General features: G+C 37.1%; 1 protein-coding gene across 2 annotated transcripts in view; it reads left to right on the top strand.

The window, feature by feature from the left end:
- GALNT5 (polypeptide N-acetylgalactosaminyltransferase 5) overlaps positions 1 to 19,051 on the top strand; it is a 52,320-nt gene that overhangs the window by 28,404 nt on the left and 4,865 nt on the right. Inside the window, exons 6-10 of one of the 2 annotated variants that reach the window (XM_029934549.1) lie at positions 57 to 174; positions 1,116 to 1,439; positions 6,154 to 6,234; positions 9,062 to 9,223; positions 12,339 to 12,502. In XM_029934549.1, coding sequence (XP_029790409.1) covers positions 57 to 174; positions 1,116 to 1,439; positions 6,154 to 6,234; positions 9,062 to 9,223; positions 12,339 to 12,479 — 826 coding nt within the window. In that variant the 3' untranslated portion in view covers positions 12,480 to 12,502. Of the gene's footprint in view, positions 1 to 56; positions 175 to 1,115; positions 1,440 to 6,153; positions 6,235 to 9,061; positions 9,224 to 12,338; positions 13,054 to 19,051 lie in introns of those variants that run through there. The other variant, XM_029934548.1, reaches the window with a different exon arrangement.

Here is a 19,051-nt window from a genome sequence, read left to right as displayed (position 1 = left end):
GTTGAATTCCCTTGACATGCAAGTTTTTAAAAAAAACCAAACATTTCTTTTTGTAGGTGTCCCGTCATGGCAGGTGGACTATTTTCTATTGATAAAAATTACTTTTTCGAACTTGGAACATACGACCCTGGGCTTGATGTCTGGGGCGGAGAAAATATGGAGCTCTCGTTCAAGGTATTACCAACTGGTCCTCAAATTCTTTCTACAATTAAGAGTTTATCATTTGGTTCCATTTTACTAATATAATCAGCTATGGTGACTGCCTCTGGGGAGAAATTTCACAGAAATTCTGGGGCCTTTAGATTCATGTTTTTATATCCCAGAATGAATTTGGAAGAATCAATAGCTCCCATGAAATTTATTAGAGCTCCCTAATATTTTATAACACTTGTTTCTACATCTGAACATAGAGGAAATAGTTGTCTACCATTCCATGTAAATGCTGTGGGGTTCATATTTCATACAAAATATCTCCAGGAACATTTTTCTAGTATATCAGAAGTAATGAAAGCATTCAGTAATGGGTCATCTAAGTGCAAGTGACAGAAGTGCTAAAAGTGCCTTTAGAGCAATAGGCAATGTTGCAGCAAACTTGGACATCTCAGACAGGTCTGGGTAAGGAGAATCCAAAAGGCAACTACTTTCTTAGGCAGTGGGGTGGTATATAGTAAAAGGGGTATTACTTTGAGCTCATTTTCAAGTTGTGTTCCATTAAGTTATATGGATTATCCCAAGACGTGAGAAGAAACAATTGAAAAAAAAAATGGAAATATATACTCCTTACCCCAACCCAACCAAAGCAGGAATTTATATTATACATTTTATACAGTTGGGATTCTGTGAGAATATCTTTATTAAAAAAAGGTGTATACTACAGGGTAGGGAAGAAAACAATATATATTTTACTAATCCTAAAATGCTCCACAGCAATGTACAGAGCTAAATTAACCTGTTGAGCTTCTTTGAAACTACTGAAAAAGATTTTAGAAGTTGACAGTACTACTTCAAACTGGGGGGGATAGAGTTGGTCACCAAGTGGTTCCTTGTCATTGTTAATTGCCCATGTCTTGTGGGGAATCATGTGATAATTGATGCTTCCTATCAAACTGTTACAGGTATGGATGTGTGGTGGTGAAATTGAGATCATTCCCTGTTCCCGAGTGGGCCACATATTCAGAAATGACAATCCGTACTCCTTCCCCAAGGACCGGATGAAGACAGTAGAGAGAAACTTGGTGCGGGTTGCTGAGGTCTGGCTTGATGAGTACAAGGAGCTATTTTATGGCCACGGAGACCACCTCATCGACCAAGGATTAGATGTTGGAAACCTCACCGAACAACGGGAACTTCGAAAGAAACTAAAATGCAAAAGTTTCAAATGGTATTTGGAGAATGTTTTTCCTGATTTGAAGGCTCCCATTGTAAGGGCTAATGGTGTGGTAAGTTCAAGCAGCAAGTTAAATTCTGACTTCATAAATATTAAATTTAAAAACTTGTGAAAACGTGTGGAAAAGAATGAAGGATTACACTACAGATAAATATCTAGTATGAGTGCAGATGAGGCAGAGCATGGTTAAGGATTAAATATAGGTCAACTTAAGGGAGGCTTTTAGGCAACCACATTCATTGATTAATTCAGCAAATACCTACTGGATATCAATAAACCACACAGTATTTCAGAACTGGATTATAGGGTAAATAGGTATAAAGTAAATTTGGTCCCTATTTGGGGAGCTTAATATCGAGTAGGGGAAACCATGTACAAATATGGAATGCTTAAATAAAAAATAGGATGGCTCTAATTTAGGGAACTGATCCCTAGTGATGAATCAATCCTTCTAAGCTAGAGTGTTCAACTCTGAGGAAATATTGAAGGCTAAGCTTCAAAGACATGTGTCCGCCAAGCTCCACAGAAGGGAGCTGTAGGCAGAAGATGCCCCTTGTGCAAAAACTAGAGGAGAGATGACGGTGGAACTAAAGAACCAGAAAGAAGATGAATGTTGTGAGAAGATGAATGTTGAGAGACTAAAGATTCTCCTTTCTCTTTCCCTCTCTTTTTCCTCTTTCTCTCTCTCTTTCCCCCCTTCTCTTTCTTCCTCTTCCTTCTCTTTCTTCCCTCCTTCCTTCCTCTTTCCTTCCTTCCTTTCCTTCTTTCTCTCTCTCTCTCTTTCTATTTTCTCTCCCCTGAATGTAATAGGAACTTATTGAGTAGGGATAAGCAATGGGATGGCATGATTTAATTATGTTTTCACAGATTTCAGGAATTGTCTCTGTCAGACAATGACACAGAAAATTCCAGGGCATAATGTAATGTACCAAAAGGGAAGAAACTGAGCTAGACAGGTTAGACAGAGTACAAAGCCTAAGAACTAAAACAAGAAAGTAGAGAAACTGGACAAAAGCTATTTCAAACCCATCCTAGGAGCGGGGCTTAATTTGAAGAGATGACAAGACGTGAAGATGTTTATCATAAAATGGGTTTAGAGGTGATTAGTCAAGACTTGACCTAGAGCTCTTTCCCAGTCATGCATATTTTTAATCTGCGTTACTGCTTTCTCATTTAATTTTTATTTCCAAATATTCCTAGCATTGTTTAATTTTTTTTCAGAGTTTTTTTTAAGTCATGCAAGAGATTCTCAGACTTGACCATCAGTAAGCCTGCTGTTTTAGGCCATGGTTTTTTCAATTCTCCCTAGAAAAGGAATTACACTGACCAATCACTCTCTGCTTAGGAAATTTCCCGATGGCAAGGGATAGTAGAGCCATTCTCCCTGACAATTAGGGGAGATTCTGGGAGAGTATAAAATAAAAGAAACTTGAAAATTCAATTGACAAATTAGTATACGTGACCTGTTTATAACATAGTCTAGTATAAAATTATCATTTTTATAGGTCAAGATAGAATAGCAGCTATTTCAGGTGGTTCAACCAGATACATTTTTCTAGGTAACCTATTAGAAAGATCACCATGGATTTATACACGGTTCAGATAATGTGTCTGTAAAATAAACTTACTTTTTTTTTTAATTTCAACTCCTGAGTAAAGAAAAAAAATTCTCACCATATTCTGTGCTAACACAGAATTTCAGCAAGAGCATTACTGAACTTTAACCACCAGAGGGAACTAAAAAACTACGATTTGCCTCCTCTGTGAGGCTGATGTGTTTAATAAGAGTTCCCATGAAATTTTTGAAGGGCTCTTTTAAAATAGCCTGCTGATCCCTGAGCTATAATAGATTAAAATGTACAAAATATTTTTAAGTTGTATTTTTGAATTCTGTTTGTTGCCTTCCTTAGACAAATTATAATCAAGATGTCATTTGCTCCTTTCTGAAGCAACCAGTAGGGAGCATTATTACCATTAAAATAAGTAAATAAATAAAAATAAAAAGATCTTTCACTAGGCATTTTAGACTAAGATTAACTCAACCATTATTTTAGATGGATGGTCTTGGAAAGTCCCAAGAAGATACTTTACAACCTTTGTTATCTGCTCCTCCCTTTTCCCTTCCTTCAATGTTTACACTTAGAAATTTAAATTCAGTGAAAGGTTTTTTGTTTGTTTGTTTTCTTTTCTTTTTTATAAGAACCTAACATATCTTATTGAACCAAAAATATTTAATGAATAAAAGAACCGCACTAATGATGTGTATTCATATTGGATTAAACACTTAGTAAAAAGCCTATAGCCTAATGTTTGGCAAATTCTGTGATAAACAATGGGGAACTCCACCTCCTAAATTGGAAACAAAATAATTCAAAATGGATAAATTTTGCAAAAAATGAATAGTTGATAAACTGCCTGGTTAAAAAAAAAAAAAGATTGAGATGGTTTACAATAAAAACACAAGTATAATTGTTTACGTTTATTTATTTTGAGAGAGACAGAGAGCACGAGCAGGAGAGAGGCAGAGGGTGTGAGAGAAAGAATTTCAAGTAGGCTTCAGGCTAAGGTGGGACTCGATCCCATGACCCTGGGATCATGACCGGAGCCAAAATCAAGTCAGACGCTCAACCTATGGAGCCACCCGGGTGTCCCTGAATACAAGTTAATTTTTTAAATCCTTCATAAGTCAATAAAGAATAACAACTCGTTAGCACTTCGTAAATCATTACTATGTGAAGAAAAGCAGTTTCTCCAGAAATCTCTGCTAAGAAGGAAGGGAAACAAATCTTCAGAGAACCCGGGGGAGTGTAAGAGAAAGAAAAATTTTCTCCTCCCCTTCAGTGCTTTTTCCATGCTTGGCAGAAGGGAGTGTACAAAATAAATACAAAGTAATCAGTTAAACCAGGAGTTCCCATACACTGCTCTGGGCAATGTTAGCTGTGCTGCCAGAAATAAGATCCCAGGGCCAAATATATTTGGAAAACACACTGCATTCCCTCTTACAGCAGACAACTAAACATTAATGTACTGGAGGTTCTGCAAGTTTCTGGAAAAGTGCAACCTGCTCAGCAGTAGGGAAGCCAGAGTTTTCCAAACACGTGGGAAGATATTTTCTGAGTAACCCACAAATACGGAAGTTTATATTTATCTCAGTTAAAATCCAGAGAACAACTGGAATGCATTTCCCTTCTTTAATCTCCAGGATTATCCTACTTCAATGCATTTCTATTAAATTAAAGTTGATTCCTTCTGTGTGTCCTGACTGCTCCATTGGCTAGCAGTGGATGGTCTCTTCCCATACTTGTCACTTTAAATTATGAATAGAGCTTTCTTTAAAGGTTTCTGATGGACATTCTTTCCTTCTGGAGTTGTTTTCCATGCCAGCCACCTTAGAAGTAACCAACCTGGCACTATTTTTATGTCTGTCAAAGTTCCTATCCAATGTAAGTAGTTGAACTTGCATCTCAAACCCAAATGAAGGTCAATGTAAGGTTCAGATTTCCAAGGGATAATCTAGCTTTCCTGTTGTCTCCCTGTGCCACTGGGTAAATTGTTTTCTCCAGGACACCATGCTACTGAGGATCTAGAGTTGTCCATCTTTTTGTGAAAGACTGCAGTTCCAAATCTCTGGCTTATCCATAAACAAGTTTTTTCTCCTGGTCTTTACATTACTGATCCCTTGCTTACCAGAATTACCAATTTTCCCACTTGCTAAAAGGTTTTGTTTTGTTTTCTGCATTTTGTGTTCCCTGGATTTTGCTTTACTTTCTTGCAACCCAAACTTTGCTTGTAAAAGTGAGGACCGACTACTGAGTGTGCTGTTAGGAAGGCTTGCAACTCTGTGAGCTAGACAGTTCCATCATAAAGCACCCCAGAGTTAGAGCTCTGTGTTAGGCACAACGGAATAAAAAGGGGCACAAATAGTGTCCCTGCCCACAAACTTTCCCCCCTTCCAGCTCAGAAGGCTTTCCTGAGTGTAGATTTGACTCTACACAACTCTTCTGGAAGTCTAAGAAGTCTAAATTGCACTATTAACTCACCATCTCATTAGCCTTGCCCAAGATGTCAAAGAGGGCAAGGGAATCAACATTCTTCTGCATTAAATGGTGACTTATAGAAAGCTGCCTCCATATTTGACCCTGTAAATCCATTAAAAATCTGGGGGGCCTGCCAGAGAGTGCCTTTAAGCTTGGCTCTGTACTAGCTTTCATGACTTCCCTGTAATGAATTGTAGCTTGCCTGGGTCATTAGGAAGATTCTGACAGGAAATCAGCAGGAATCTGCTCTTCATTGAAGGACTCAATTTATCTATGATTCAGTGCATAAGCAGTGAAATAGCTTGGAGGGGTCAGCCAGGGAACAGAGCCCATAACTGTTGGTTTGATTAAATTGCAAGTATGTGTGTTGACTTTTAATGTATGCATCAGAAAAACTTGAGACAAGAAAATAACTACTTCTCATGCTACCTTTTTCTCATTCCCTATTCAGCATTCCAGGCAAGGGTTAATTAAAAGCTGTTTGTTGGCTCTGTGGCTGAATCATAGGCCTAAATTGACAGATTGAAGCTGTACTTTAGCAAGATTACATTATGTCTGTGTTAGAGATAGCAACCAATAAAATGGTATAGTGCTAAGTAATGCTAAGCTATCAACTTAACTATCTTTTAACCTTATTATACTTTTATAGTCTGTGTTTTCTGAATGTCTTGTCCTACTTTAAAATAGTTTTTTTTTTCCTTAATGCTTATTTTATATTTTGCTTCCTAGCTTATTAATGTGGCCTTGGGCAAATGCATTTCCATTGAAAACACCACAGCCACTTTGGAAGACTGTGATGGAAGCAGCAAGGTACCTGGGGGGGGGGGGGGGGGGCAGGGTTCTCTCTCATCACAGGTGCAACTGATAGATGGCCCAGGTGTAGTTGGTAAGTGCAGGGTATGGCACATTTACCACTCGAGAAATTTTTTCTTGCCTATACAGACAATAATTAATTTATAAATGTCTACATAATCATAAGGTTGGTGATAAGAGGGCCCGCAACTGAACATACAGATAGTGAGCAAGGGAGTAAAAGCGTGAGTCCTGAAGTCCACCCACCAAGGACCCAATGCTGGCTCCGTTGCTTTCAAAAGTGTGTTAACTTTGCAAATCCTTTAACCTTTAGGTAAATGGTAGTGATAGCAGTGCCTAGCCCTAAAGCAGGTTTGAGGATCAAATTATGTGATACAGATGAAGCATGTAAAACAATATTTAACATTTAGTGCTCCACAAATGTTTACGTTATAATAATGAAGACACAAAATGTGAAAAAAAAAAGTTACATATAATAATAAAATAATAAAAAAGAAAACATATTTTTAAATAATCTAAGAGAGAAATTTTATTTTTATTCAGTCTCCTCCTCCCCATTCTCATACATACAAGAGAGTAATGTGAATTACATAGTCCATAATCCATAATGGAAAACCCTTCAACAAATCTCTGATAAACTCAGAACACAACAGTTAGGGGAGGAAGGAGGGCCCAGGAAAATAAGGCAAGGACTCTTCAGTGCTGGAGGTGAGCTCTAAGTGATGGGATTTTCTCTTCAACGTGTGTTCCCTACCCATTCTCATTCTGTGGGGATATTATTGGTTTGGGATATTTGCCAAATAAAACTCATAGAAACATCAACGCATGAGTACAACTCAGCTTCCCAAACTTCTAGATCACTCTTTGGTAGAGAAATTATTTTGTGATGACAATCTAGGCTTCACTAGTCTTAGTCGTTTGCTTTGACTTAGAGATATTGCTTATGTTTTTTTTAGCACATTTCCTTTTTCCCCTTAATTTAAAGCTGCTGCTAGAAGAAAGGCATTTTTGTCATCTGTGTTGCTATAACTAAGCTAAGGATTATCAACTTGAAGCTAAGGGAACTCTCTTTTAATTATGAAAGAAGGGAGGGAGAGGGAAGAGAAATGTGTCACAAATCATTTGAAATATACAACGTGCATATTAACCATTCAAAGAAGAAATAAAGTCATAAATTATAAAACCATAAGTAGTCCAAATTGTATGAAAACAAAATATTATTTAGCTCAATCCTTCAAGATTCATCATTTTCGTGATTTTCCATGCCCAATAAACCAGTATTTTATCTGAAACCCAAATTGTAGTCTGGAAAACCACTGAGTCTCTCAAGGGTTTACTAGGAGTTGAAAATATGAATATGCAGCCTCCTGCTTTCCAAAAACACCCATCTCCCTTTTTGTCTTGTTACTCATTTTTAGCTTCTATTTCTTATAGTTTGTTTGAATAATAACAAGAAAAGGAATTTTGGAGGAAGTGAATTTATCTTGGGCAGAATTAGCTAAACTTTATACCAAGCCAATTAATAACATTCATCCAAAAAAAACCTCAAAAAAACATAAATTTCTAGGACTGAACCACCCAGCTCTATCCTTTACCTTACCTAAAAAGTCCCCTATTAACTTTTCTACCAATTGAGATGTCCCTTTAAAGGTAATATCTAGCTTCTATTTGTAGCCACATAACTTCCTTGTACTGTGACATGAGACCAAGCATCTCAAATTTTAATGTGCACACAAATCACCTGAAACATTTTTTACAATACAGGTTCTGATTCAATAAGCTCATGGTGGGACTGAGATTCAGCAGTTCCAACTAGCTCCCAGGTGATCCAGATGTTGGTCCAGAGAGTACCCTTTGAGTGATGAGATCTAACCCAATGACAAACGTGATACTCTAACTTAAACTTCAATTACATTACAAATGATTCACTAGATAAAAACATTTAGATAGATTTTACCAGAAGTCTATCTTTTATGTTTATATCGCTGTAAAACAACAAATGTCTCACAGACCCAGAGCCATAGAGTAAATTGACCAGGCAGATAGTACTAGGTTGTAAATAACTGGAGAAAATACTCATAAAAGTCAAAAACATGGTTTCATTACCTGAATCAGTATTTATTTTAGACATCAGCAAGTCACCAAAACTGGCCTTCTCCAAGAGTAGTTCTTATGAATGTTAACATATTAACAGGGATGTTAACAGAGCAGAGACTGATAAGTTTTTCTGCTATCAGCAAAGAAAGATTTTTAATGTCTCCTACAATAGAAACTGTTTTCACCCTTAAGATGTTGAACCTTTCCTCCAAAGCCTCTAGAAGTCCAGTAACCTAGATACTCTTAAAGAAGCATAATTATTTCCACCAAAGTAATTTCGGACTGTGACTTCGACCTCCTTGAAGCCCTAATGGCAACAGGTGGTTTGAATGTTCCACCTGCTCAAGCACCAAGGTTATCTGGGATTCAGAGTTACCTGAAACGACCTCCATTTGCACATATGTACTAACTGTACTAAATAATTTTTATTATTGCAACTCACATTTATTGAGGGCTTACTGCGTGCTAAATAAACACTTAACAGTCATTACCTCAACTCTCTGAGATACACATTCTTGCTATACAACTTAAAAATGACAAAAATGAAATGAGATATGGTAATAATGGGCCTATACTATCAGAACTGAAAGTGGCAATACCAGAATTTGGGTACAAAACATTTGATTAAAGTGCCTATCTCCTTAACCATTGCTAACAAAACTGTTTAGCAAAGACCCTACCTGTGTTTCCTGCTTATAGGATCTTTTCTTTATTCATTTCCCAACAGCTTCAACAATTTAATTATACCTGGCTAAGACTTATTAAACATGGAGAGTGGTGCTTAGCTCCCGTCCCTGATACCGGGGCCCTGAGGCTGCACCCTTGTGATAACAGAAACAAAGGGCTAAAATGGCTGCATAAGTCAACATCAGTCTTTCATCCAGAACTGGTAAGCAAAATATCTGTAACTCTCCTTTATCACAAATCCGAATTCCAATTAAAAGGGACATAAAACTCTCATTGTCAGCTTCCTCATTCAGAACCTTTGAATGTGCTTGTGACTATCGAGGTAATGTAAAAGTTCATGCAGAGAGATAAACAGATATTTTTGTAAATTGCCATGTCCTTTTTTTCTTTTACAAAATTTATTTCAAAGAGGTTATTTTAAATATAAGTCACCAGATTCCTTGGTTACATTACTATCTGTATCTTTGTTTCTATAATCATTTGCTTCCGTCAACTAACAATGGCAAAAATAATGCTTACGGGCTAGAACTGGTTCTCACTGATCACCAGAAAAGCCTATAAGGAGAGTATATGCAGAAAATGAGAAGCAGTGTGCTTTCTACTAGGCCTGCACTTTAGTATGAATCTGGTTTTTTCGGCATTCTGCCTTCTTTCCATAAGGGGTGACTCTTCCTTATCCCTACTGGCTCCCAGAGACCTGAGCTCCTAATAGGTGTTGAAGCCAGCTCCCACCAGGTCGTAGGAGCTAATTGTGTGCTGCGTGCAGTTGCCAGCCTCACACTAAATGACATCACATTGGTAGCTTGAAACCAGCCATGTTGGGAGTATTTATGTAAACCCACCCATGCTACAAAACGGGGGTGTTTGTCCAGACGTCCAGCTGTTAACATTTACTAGACCACCCCTGCTATATCCTATTCACTCTCAAAGTCCTGACAGTTTTCCTCAATGCTATTTTTTAAAGTTTATTTATTTATTTTAAGAGAGAGCATGAGTGGGAGGGACACAGAGAAAGAGAGAGAGAGAGAGAGAGAGAGAGAGAGAGAGAGAGAGGAAGAGAGAGAACCATAAGATGGTGCTTGATCTCATGAATGTGAGATAATGACCTGAGCAAAAATCAAGAGTCAGACACTTAACTGGCTGAGCCACCCAGGCACCCTGTCCCCAATTCTATTTTAACAAGATACAAAATCATAAGCTTTGGGGTGGCAAGAATAGTTTCAGGCCGACCTTAAAGTTTTTACTATCTCACTAGCCAGTAGCCACCATATCCACAAAATGCACTGGGTTCATGAAGACCATCATTTTGCTCAGGGCTGTCCCCAAAGGCAGCACACTTCTTTTCCTCCCGAGAGTGCCTCCATTCCTTTTGATGTCACAGCCAATGACTCCTCCTTTCATGACATTTTTCTTCCTGCTCAGGGTCAAAATCAGGGCCTGAGCAACACACTTCCCAAACTTCCTCCCTTTTAATCTTCTCTGTTATATTTCAGTTCCTTGTGGACATTATTTTTTCTCTTTAGTGATAATGACTGTTATTGACTTATTCAGAAAAATGAGAAGTTACTGGTGTATAAGTTACTAATTTTATGTTGCATGGTGTTGGGAAAGTCCATAAACATCTATCGAATATTTCCTTTGGCTTCCTTAACCTTATGCCAAACAAAGCAGGCAGTGGGGGGGGAGGGTGGGGGAAGCAATGGGTGCAGGGGAGAGAAAGGATGAGAATGAGAACACAGATTTCATCTCCAGAAGTGAATCTGTTACCAGAAAAAATTTCAGGCTGGTGAAAAAATATTTAGGAGCAAGCAGCCCTTGAATCACATAGGTCTTATTTGCAAACTGAGTTGACCCCATTGAGACCTTACGCCTTGGTTAGCTGAGTTTTATATGGGCTTAATTTGGTCCCTCTAAATGGCAAGCCAGTTTGTAAAGAGAGTAATTTAATTAAGATGGCAAAAACTGTTTCCCAACATTGTGCCTGTGACTTTGTATCATGTCACATAGCTGCCTTCTGCCTTAAGTTTCCCTTTCCATGCTGCTACATGTCATAGAGATGAATATCTTAGTAATAGTCTTCATTATCTTTTAAACATTTTGGTAGTTTTTATACTAAACCTCCTGAGTCTTCTAAGGCATGTTAAGAGAAATGGAGAATAAGACTATGAATAACAGGAACATGTCTCTCCTTTCAGCATGAGGAGTTGAGAGCCTCATAGAAGGAAGTAAGGTAATAGTGAGTTTGACCCTGAATATTAATGCATTAGTAAAATTATATATTTCCAATCTGCATTTAAAAGATGTTCTCTAAGCCAGCCTACCCCAATGCTCTGGATTATGGAAAGCAAATCATTTCATACGTAGCTTCTAAGTACTGGGGTGTGGAATGACCCCCTCCCCCCACTGGTTCCCTCATCAAGTGTCTTTAGGTTGGGGACAAGTTATTCAGTTACTGCTTTGCAATCCACTGGCTGAACGCTGTAGATAATCCCAGGGTGATTTTGCTCAAGGCCAACTCCTTTACAAAACCTTGAGCACGCTCAAGCATTGTCTTACCAAAGTCCTACAAGAATGACAGTGTTTTTGTAGGACCATTTTTAAAACAAACTATTATGAAGTCACCCCTGTTTGATATATTTTTTAAAATACTTCAAAACAACATATACATATAATTAAGATTGTCTTTGCCTTAGTCATGGAAAATTGAGAGGATTAATAGGTGAAAAAATATATAAAGCCATAAGCATATTCTACATTGGTTATCCATAATTTCTAAGATATTCAGTAAATATTACCACTAATAGAACTTCTCTGAAATACCTTTGACTTTTTTCTAACTAAATCTGGATTTTCTGGACATCAGGCATTATGTACTATCAAAGATTATGGTGAGAAGATTATGGTATTTATAAATAAATACATGATTTCTAGCACTTTGTATTCCATTTGCATTCTAAGGTATGAATTTAATTAAGAAATTAACTAACTCACATTTTGTGACGGGTATTTTTTCATGATTACCGTCAATTAGAGAACCATCATCCATCAAATACAGTAAATGCCATATGGAATTATTTCCTTTAAATAATAGAGTTATCAAACCTATTGTCAGAAAATATATCTTTTGCCTCCTCCCTGAAAAAGTCATAAAAGTCTTCATAACTTGATGAAGTGAGATAGAGACATATTTAATATAGTCCAAAAAAATAATTTTAAGGAATCAAAAATATAATTATCTTTTTATTAGTTTTTATTTCTTTATATTTCAGTTGTCAAATTCATTCTGTGGCTTATTCCCAGATCCTCTTTCCTTCCAGGTGAATCATATTGTTTTTGGAAACGATCATCAGTTGTTATGCTTAGAAGGAAATGTTTCTCAGAAGACCCTGAAAGTTGCTGCTTGTGACCCAGTGAAGCAGTATCAAAAGTGGAAATTTGAAAAATATTATGAAGACTAAAGAACAACTAATAGTTTTATCCAGTAAGCCCATTAGACACTGTGAAAATGACAGTGGATCTGGGGACTGTGTTTCTCTGTGGTAGTTTACATTCTCAAAATTAATAGCATTTGAATAGGAGATTAAACCCACAATAGTTGAGAAACCAAAAGTGAGCTCAGGGAAAAGGTCTACCATTGGATTAGAGACCTTCACCAGCTCTAGGTGGCCATTGAATTGCCTGCTTCCTGCTCTGTGCTGGACCTCAGCCTGCAAGCTTCCCCGTGCAATCAAACAGGTAATTGGAAATGAAGCCAAAAGTACTGGAGGAAGCACAGTGATATTCATGATGACCAAGTCTGGTAATAACCAGCCCCTTGGGCCTCACAAGTTGGTATAATCAATGAGAACCTAGTCCTTTATTTACTATTTTTAATAAAAAAATTATTTGAGTTCCTATGGTGAAAAGACCTTAGAAACACGCACAGCTGCCATCTTGATGAAGTCCCTCCCAACTACACTTATGTTCACCTCCCAGTGTGAAAGAGCATCAATATCATACTCCCCGATGGTATGGCTTTAATCAAGATGACTACATAATGTTGTTCTGGTTTTTATTTTCTCCATCTGAGTCAGTGGAAAAAATTTTCAGTGAGGAAGTCAAATGCTTATTCAATTCTAGACACGGATATTGTTTTAATTCATTTTGTGCTTTTAAAGCTACACTTAAAAAAAGTCATATTAGTAACTTCCTAGACTTATGTAGACATTCAAAAAGAAAGGAAAAAGGCAAAGAAAGAAAAGGCTGGGTCACAATGCACGATAGTCACCGAAAGTACACTTAATTGTTGAACACACTCTAACCAAAGATCAAATAAGAGGGGCTGAAACAAATGAAAAAGAAATAGAGCACTCAGGGGCACCTTCATGGCTCAGTCGGTTAAGCCTCCAACTCTCAGGTCAGGTCATGATCCTATGACGAGATAGAGCCCCGCATCCTGCTTGGGCTTCACTCTCCCACTCTCTCTCTCTTTCTGCCTTTCCCTTGCTCATGCTGTCTCCCTCTCAAAATAAATAAATAAGCATTTTTTTAAAAAGAAATAAATTACTGAAAAATATTAAATATTTATATAAAATAGTACTTTTGATTTAACAGCATTCACACTGATGAAGTATGCTAAAAATAAGCTCTAGAGATTTCACAGTAGAAGTAAAATGAAGTAAACATAATGAAAGGGGAAGAGAATGAGGTATGCTACCCTCAGGAAGAGAGTTAAGAAAAACATGACCTAGACCTGGCTAAAAATGAAAGGGAATATGGCACCTCTATGCGATGGGAGGGGGGTATACGACCATAGTTGTGGACCTAGTGATACATTTGGGGGAAAGTCCAATTTTTTATTTTTATCCGAACTGAGCTCCTAATCTTAAGTACGCCAATACTTAGGCATACCATATTAGAAATCCTAATATCTTTCATTTTGATTTTTTTTTTTGGTAAGAAAATTGATACCCAAAAGACACTTATGTGTCTAAAAATCCCACACCAGTTAGTGAGAGATGAAGATTAGAATTTGGATCTCCAAAGAGAGGGCTCATTCCACTGCCCCAAGCCACTGGCCCAAACAAATCTGATCCAGAGCCTTCTTAAGAAAGAAAAGGAAACCTTTCTGCTGGGATTGGGTCTCTGGAGCGTGACCATGCTACATGCTTGTTAATATAAAAACAAATGAAACTTTGTTCAAGCAAACTGATGGGAAAACTGGGCCTTTAGTTCTGACTTCCTATTTAAAATTTAATTTTATCTCTCAATTAATTACACAAAAGCAGAGCTATAACTATGACTCAGGAGGGAAAATAGGTTTGCCTATTTGCATCTTGTTTAAGATGTTTTGTTCTGATAATTGACAAGGCAGATGAGATAAGAGAATGACTAGAAAGTGAGATAATTCTTTTCAAAACGGAGCCCTGCGGGGGGATAAAACACAAGTCAGTTGCCAAAGGACTAACCAAATTGCTGACCCAAACTAAATTTGCTGAGGGCCTCATGCAATTATTTGTGTAACTGCAAAAATGTTGAAAGGGTTTTTTTGCCCCCAGTGTAAAGACTCTCCTTTTAATCAAGAAACTGTTTCCCTGAAAAACATCAACTCTATTCAGAAAAGGATGAATTATGGTTTGGATACACTTATCTTTGGGCATACCAATGAAAGAAAAGGCAATGTTTTTCCACAAAAAATCTATAGCACGCTCTTCCTGACTTGACCATGACATACTCATACTCTGAAGCTATATCTGAATCCATATTGTCAATATCGTGAAAGATTATTTTCATACATGACCTGTTTATTCTTGGAAAGAATTTTAAAAACGCTTTTACCATGTATTGTTTCAATTACTCTGACATTCAAGGAATAAATCACTTGATAGAAATCTTATAGACCTAAACTTAGGAGTATTGACTAATTGTGAAAACTCCTACCAACATTTTGTAAGCATTGCCCTCTAAATTTTGCTTGTAGAACTGTAGTAAAGGAGTAAATGCTACTATGTCTCTGGTACTTGTAGTGAGAAACCTTGAAAGGGACACATTAGGGTTCTATTCAGCCCCAAATCCTTCAGTAGAAGGCAGTGTTACAGGGACTTCAGAGTTTTTCCTGGTTTGGCTTGAGTCATTGCCTTTTCTTAGAAGAGCATCTACATATTTTGTTAGTTTATTTTTTAAATTTTTTTAAATGGTTTTTATTTATTTATTGAGAAAGAGAGAGAGACAGCGCGAGAAGGGGAGGGTCAGAGAGAGAAGGAGACACAGAATCTAAAGACAGGCTCCAGGCTCTGAGCTGTCAACAGAAAGTCCGAAGCGGGGCTCGAACCCGCAGACCGTGAGATCATGACCTGAGCCGAAGCCAGATGCTCAACCAACTGAGCCACGCAGAAGCCCCTACATTTTGTTACTTTTAACAAAACATAGTTCCGGTAATATTTCAAGCAGGACTTATTTCATCAAAAGTTAACATACCAGATCATCGAAATACTTCTGAACCTTTTAGTTTGCCCAGTTCTTTTCTCTTTTTCAACAATTACCCAGAGCTTCTCCCTAAAAGATGACAGAGCTGTTGTTGGTACAGCCACGTTTCATCACTAGCATCAGATTTGCTCAGTTCTGCTTGCTGACATTCACCGGGCCCAAAAACCACCATATGCCATAATCACAATGTACTGTTAGCTTCTCCGCAACTAATCTGGAAATATTCTCCTGGATCTGAAAACACCTCACTTATGGTATCCCCTTAGGGATTGTAGAGGGGCAAAAAGATACCGGCCATTGTACAGAAGAATTCAATTTCCCTGGTCCACCTTGATTTTATGAATGGCTTAGAATGGTTTTCAAGGAGCTCCCATGCAAGAGCGCGGGCTTGAGTCCAGCCAGACAGTACCATCTTTATTTGTTTTAACAATTTTAACTTCCCAAGTCAAACACAGAAAAGAAACTATGCCACAGATGAAGGTCCCAATATCTTCAATAAAAAGAAGGAATTTACAGGAAATAAAGGGAAAAGAGATGGTAACTAAGTATCTTTGAATACACTAATTGTGCCACACCTCACTGCTGTGCCAACTCCGTGGGTTAAGTTTTTTCTCCTCATTATGCAGACAAGGAGGACAGCTGAGAGGGATTGTCTAAGATCCTCCCTCGAGTAAGAGATTAATACTTAGTTTCCATTCTATCTGGCTTAAAGAAGGAGGAGAGTCTCTTCAACTACAACATATGACTATGATTTATTTTTTCTTTAAGTAGGGCGGTTAATTCAGGTGGGCTCAGTTAAAATCCCTTCAATGTGATGTCAAGCTTCTTAGGTCTCTGTTGGCTGTTGTATTGATAGGATAAAGAGGCTGCACTCTTTCTACTGATTGACTGAAATGTAGGCGGAAGGTTAGCCACCCCCACACGCTTTGCCTATCTCCCTGACTTCATGGAGGACATACTCTTTACCATTTCCTATAACAAATATGAGAAGGGGAAGCGGACATAGAGAAATTGCTTCTCTGTAAATAATACTGCCAACTCTTTCTTCTACCAACGATTAATCAAAGCTGACAGATTGTCCAAGTTGAACTGAGGTGGGAAGTAAAAAATTGAAGGGTCCTTTAACTTAAAATACAAACCAAGTCTTATAACTTTTACTTCATTATGTCGATCGTCACTACTGTGCTTCTACGACTTTTGTGAAGGTTATTCAAATACTGGGGGCGCCTGGGTGACTCAGTCGGTTGAGCGTCTGACTTCAGCTCAAGTCATGATCTCACGTTCGTGGGTTTGAGCCCCACCTCGGGCTCTGTGCTGACAGCTAGCTCAGAGCCTGGAGCCTGCTTCGGATTCTGTATCTCCCTCTCTCTCTGACCCTCCCCTGCTCACGCGGTCTCTCTCTCTCTCTCTCTCTCTCTCTCTCTCTCTCTCTCTCTCAAAAATAAATAATAAAATATTTAAAAAATTAAAAAACAACTGCTTCAACCTGCAAGCCTTGAAATGAGAAAAGGAGCAGTAACCAAAGCTAATGTACAAAATGCTTATTTTTGGCAAACAGCCTTCCATGGACAAATTTGAGTAAGCCATGTAAGCATTATGTACTCCTGCTGAGATTTAATGGATGGTATTTCAGGTGTCGTGGTGCCTGTACCCAAAAGAAAGGGGAAAAAAATCCCATCACAACAAGTAGATTTCATGCCTCTGTTTTCAACCTAATGGCGCGGCTAGTAGTTACCATCCCAATTAGGGTCTTTTCAAGTTAAGTGGATCATCGCTTTGCAAAAACATACAGGAAAGTTCTCATTTTTCAGTAAACAGAGCAACTTCTAATATGTTGCGTTTTTAATGATGATAGTTGCCATCAAATAAGTAACAAATAATTTATTTGATAACAAAGGCTTTCTATTTTATTTTTAATTGATTGGTCTTTGCCAGTTCAAGGATATTAGTCATAAATATTTACATAAAACAAAACCTATATATTAGATATTAACACCAATTTTTTGACAGCATAGATTAAATTTACGTGACTTAAAAAATTGATTTTTGTAAATAGGTATGTATATATACATACACATTCATATAGATAAATATGTACATATATTCATATATATGTATACATATATTAATACATGAGGCTCTATATTTTATGTTTTGAAGTGGGAGAATATAAAACCAAGAGTTTCTACTTACAAATAAAGAAAACTATGAAATGTTTTTAGATATTTTGAATTCTTTTAGGTGCACAACTTTGCATCTGGCCTTCTGGATAAAAATGTCTCCAGTGGACTTTCACTCTGGATGTTGTATTCCATACTTGAAGGAAGTAACCAAACTCTAAATTATCAAGATGTTTGTTATTCATTTAAGTAAGATTATTCACCTGCCTTAATTCTCCTCCTTCAAACAAATGCCTAAATGTTGCAAGTTTTATACATATTAGCTATAAGAAGTGGACAGAAAAACAAGAGAAGAAAAAGGTAAAATTAGTGAAAACTTGTGTAGTGGGAGAATGAGATTGAAACTATGGAGTATAAAGGAATATGGAGTAATTTGAACATTTTGAAGTATCCATTTTTTCGGCCTCTGACCAACTGGAATTATTATAAAGAAGAAATCAAGTAAAAATGCAAATTACTTTCCAAATTCCTGTCCAAAACGCTCCCACACTGGCAGTTAATTACTAGGTATTGTCCTTTGATTCTGTAATTTACCACGTATCTGTTCGGTGACTTGCTGCCCATGTCATTGTGTCTAAGTTGATTGTATGGCCTAGTCACCTTGTGCCCCTCATGAGTTGTATGCACATTTTGATATTCATATTTATTGTTACTGTCTGATATTTTAATATTTGCCAATGTTTGCTGTAACTTTTGACTTAATTTTTTATAACCCTCTTGTTTTTATAAAGCAGTGAAAGTTAAGGCTTTAAAAATAGTTACCTTTCTCATCTGGTCAAACATATTTCTTCTTTATGATACTCTGGTGCTTCATCTTTTTCCATAATTCTCTATTATTACATCTTTTAAATGTTTTTCTATCATTTTGAAAAACTTAAATGTCCGTTCTTCATTTGAAAATGTGCCAAAAGTACTACCCCATGTAAATATGCAGAAACAATTACTATGAAAGTGTCATCATGGTTTAAATGTATTACCTAGATGACTATAAAGATATATATATTTTTTTCAAGTTAATGGAGTTAAGATCTATCTAAAATAAGGACTCAGTTTCTATAAAAATAATAAAGATTTTTATGAACATTCGTATGTACCCACCAAAATGATTTTTTTTGAAATTTTATACACAACCGTTTTAAAGCCTTTTTGAAATAAATAATGCTTTTTTATTTTAAATAAGGTATTCTGTTGATTTCTGAAACAACACTTATTAACTATAGTTAATAGCTATTGATATGCAAGGGCTCTTTCTAAATTTTATTTATATTTTTTTTTGAGAGAGAGAGAAAGTGTGAGCAGAGTAGGGTCAGAGAGAGAGAGGGAGACACAGAATCCAAAGATAGGTTCCAGGATCTGAGCTAGCTGTCAGCACAGAGCCCAACGCA

Source organism: Suricata suricatta, chromosome 3 (genome assembly GCF_006229205.1).
Source record: "Suricata suricatta isolate VVHF042 chromosome 3, meerkat_22Aug2017_6uvM2_HiC, whole genome shotgun sequence".
NCBI lineage: Eukaryota > Metazoa > Chordata > Mammalia > Carnivora > Herpestidae > Suricata > Suricata suricatta.
This window is presented reverse-complemented; position numbering and strand designations above follow the sequence as displayed.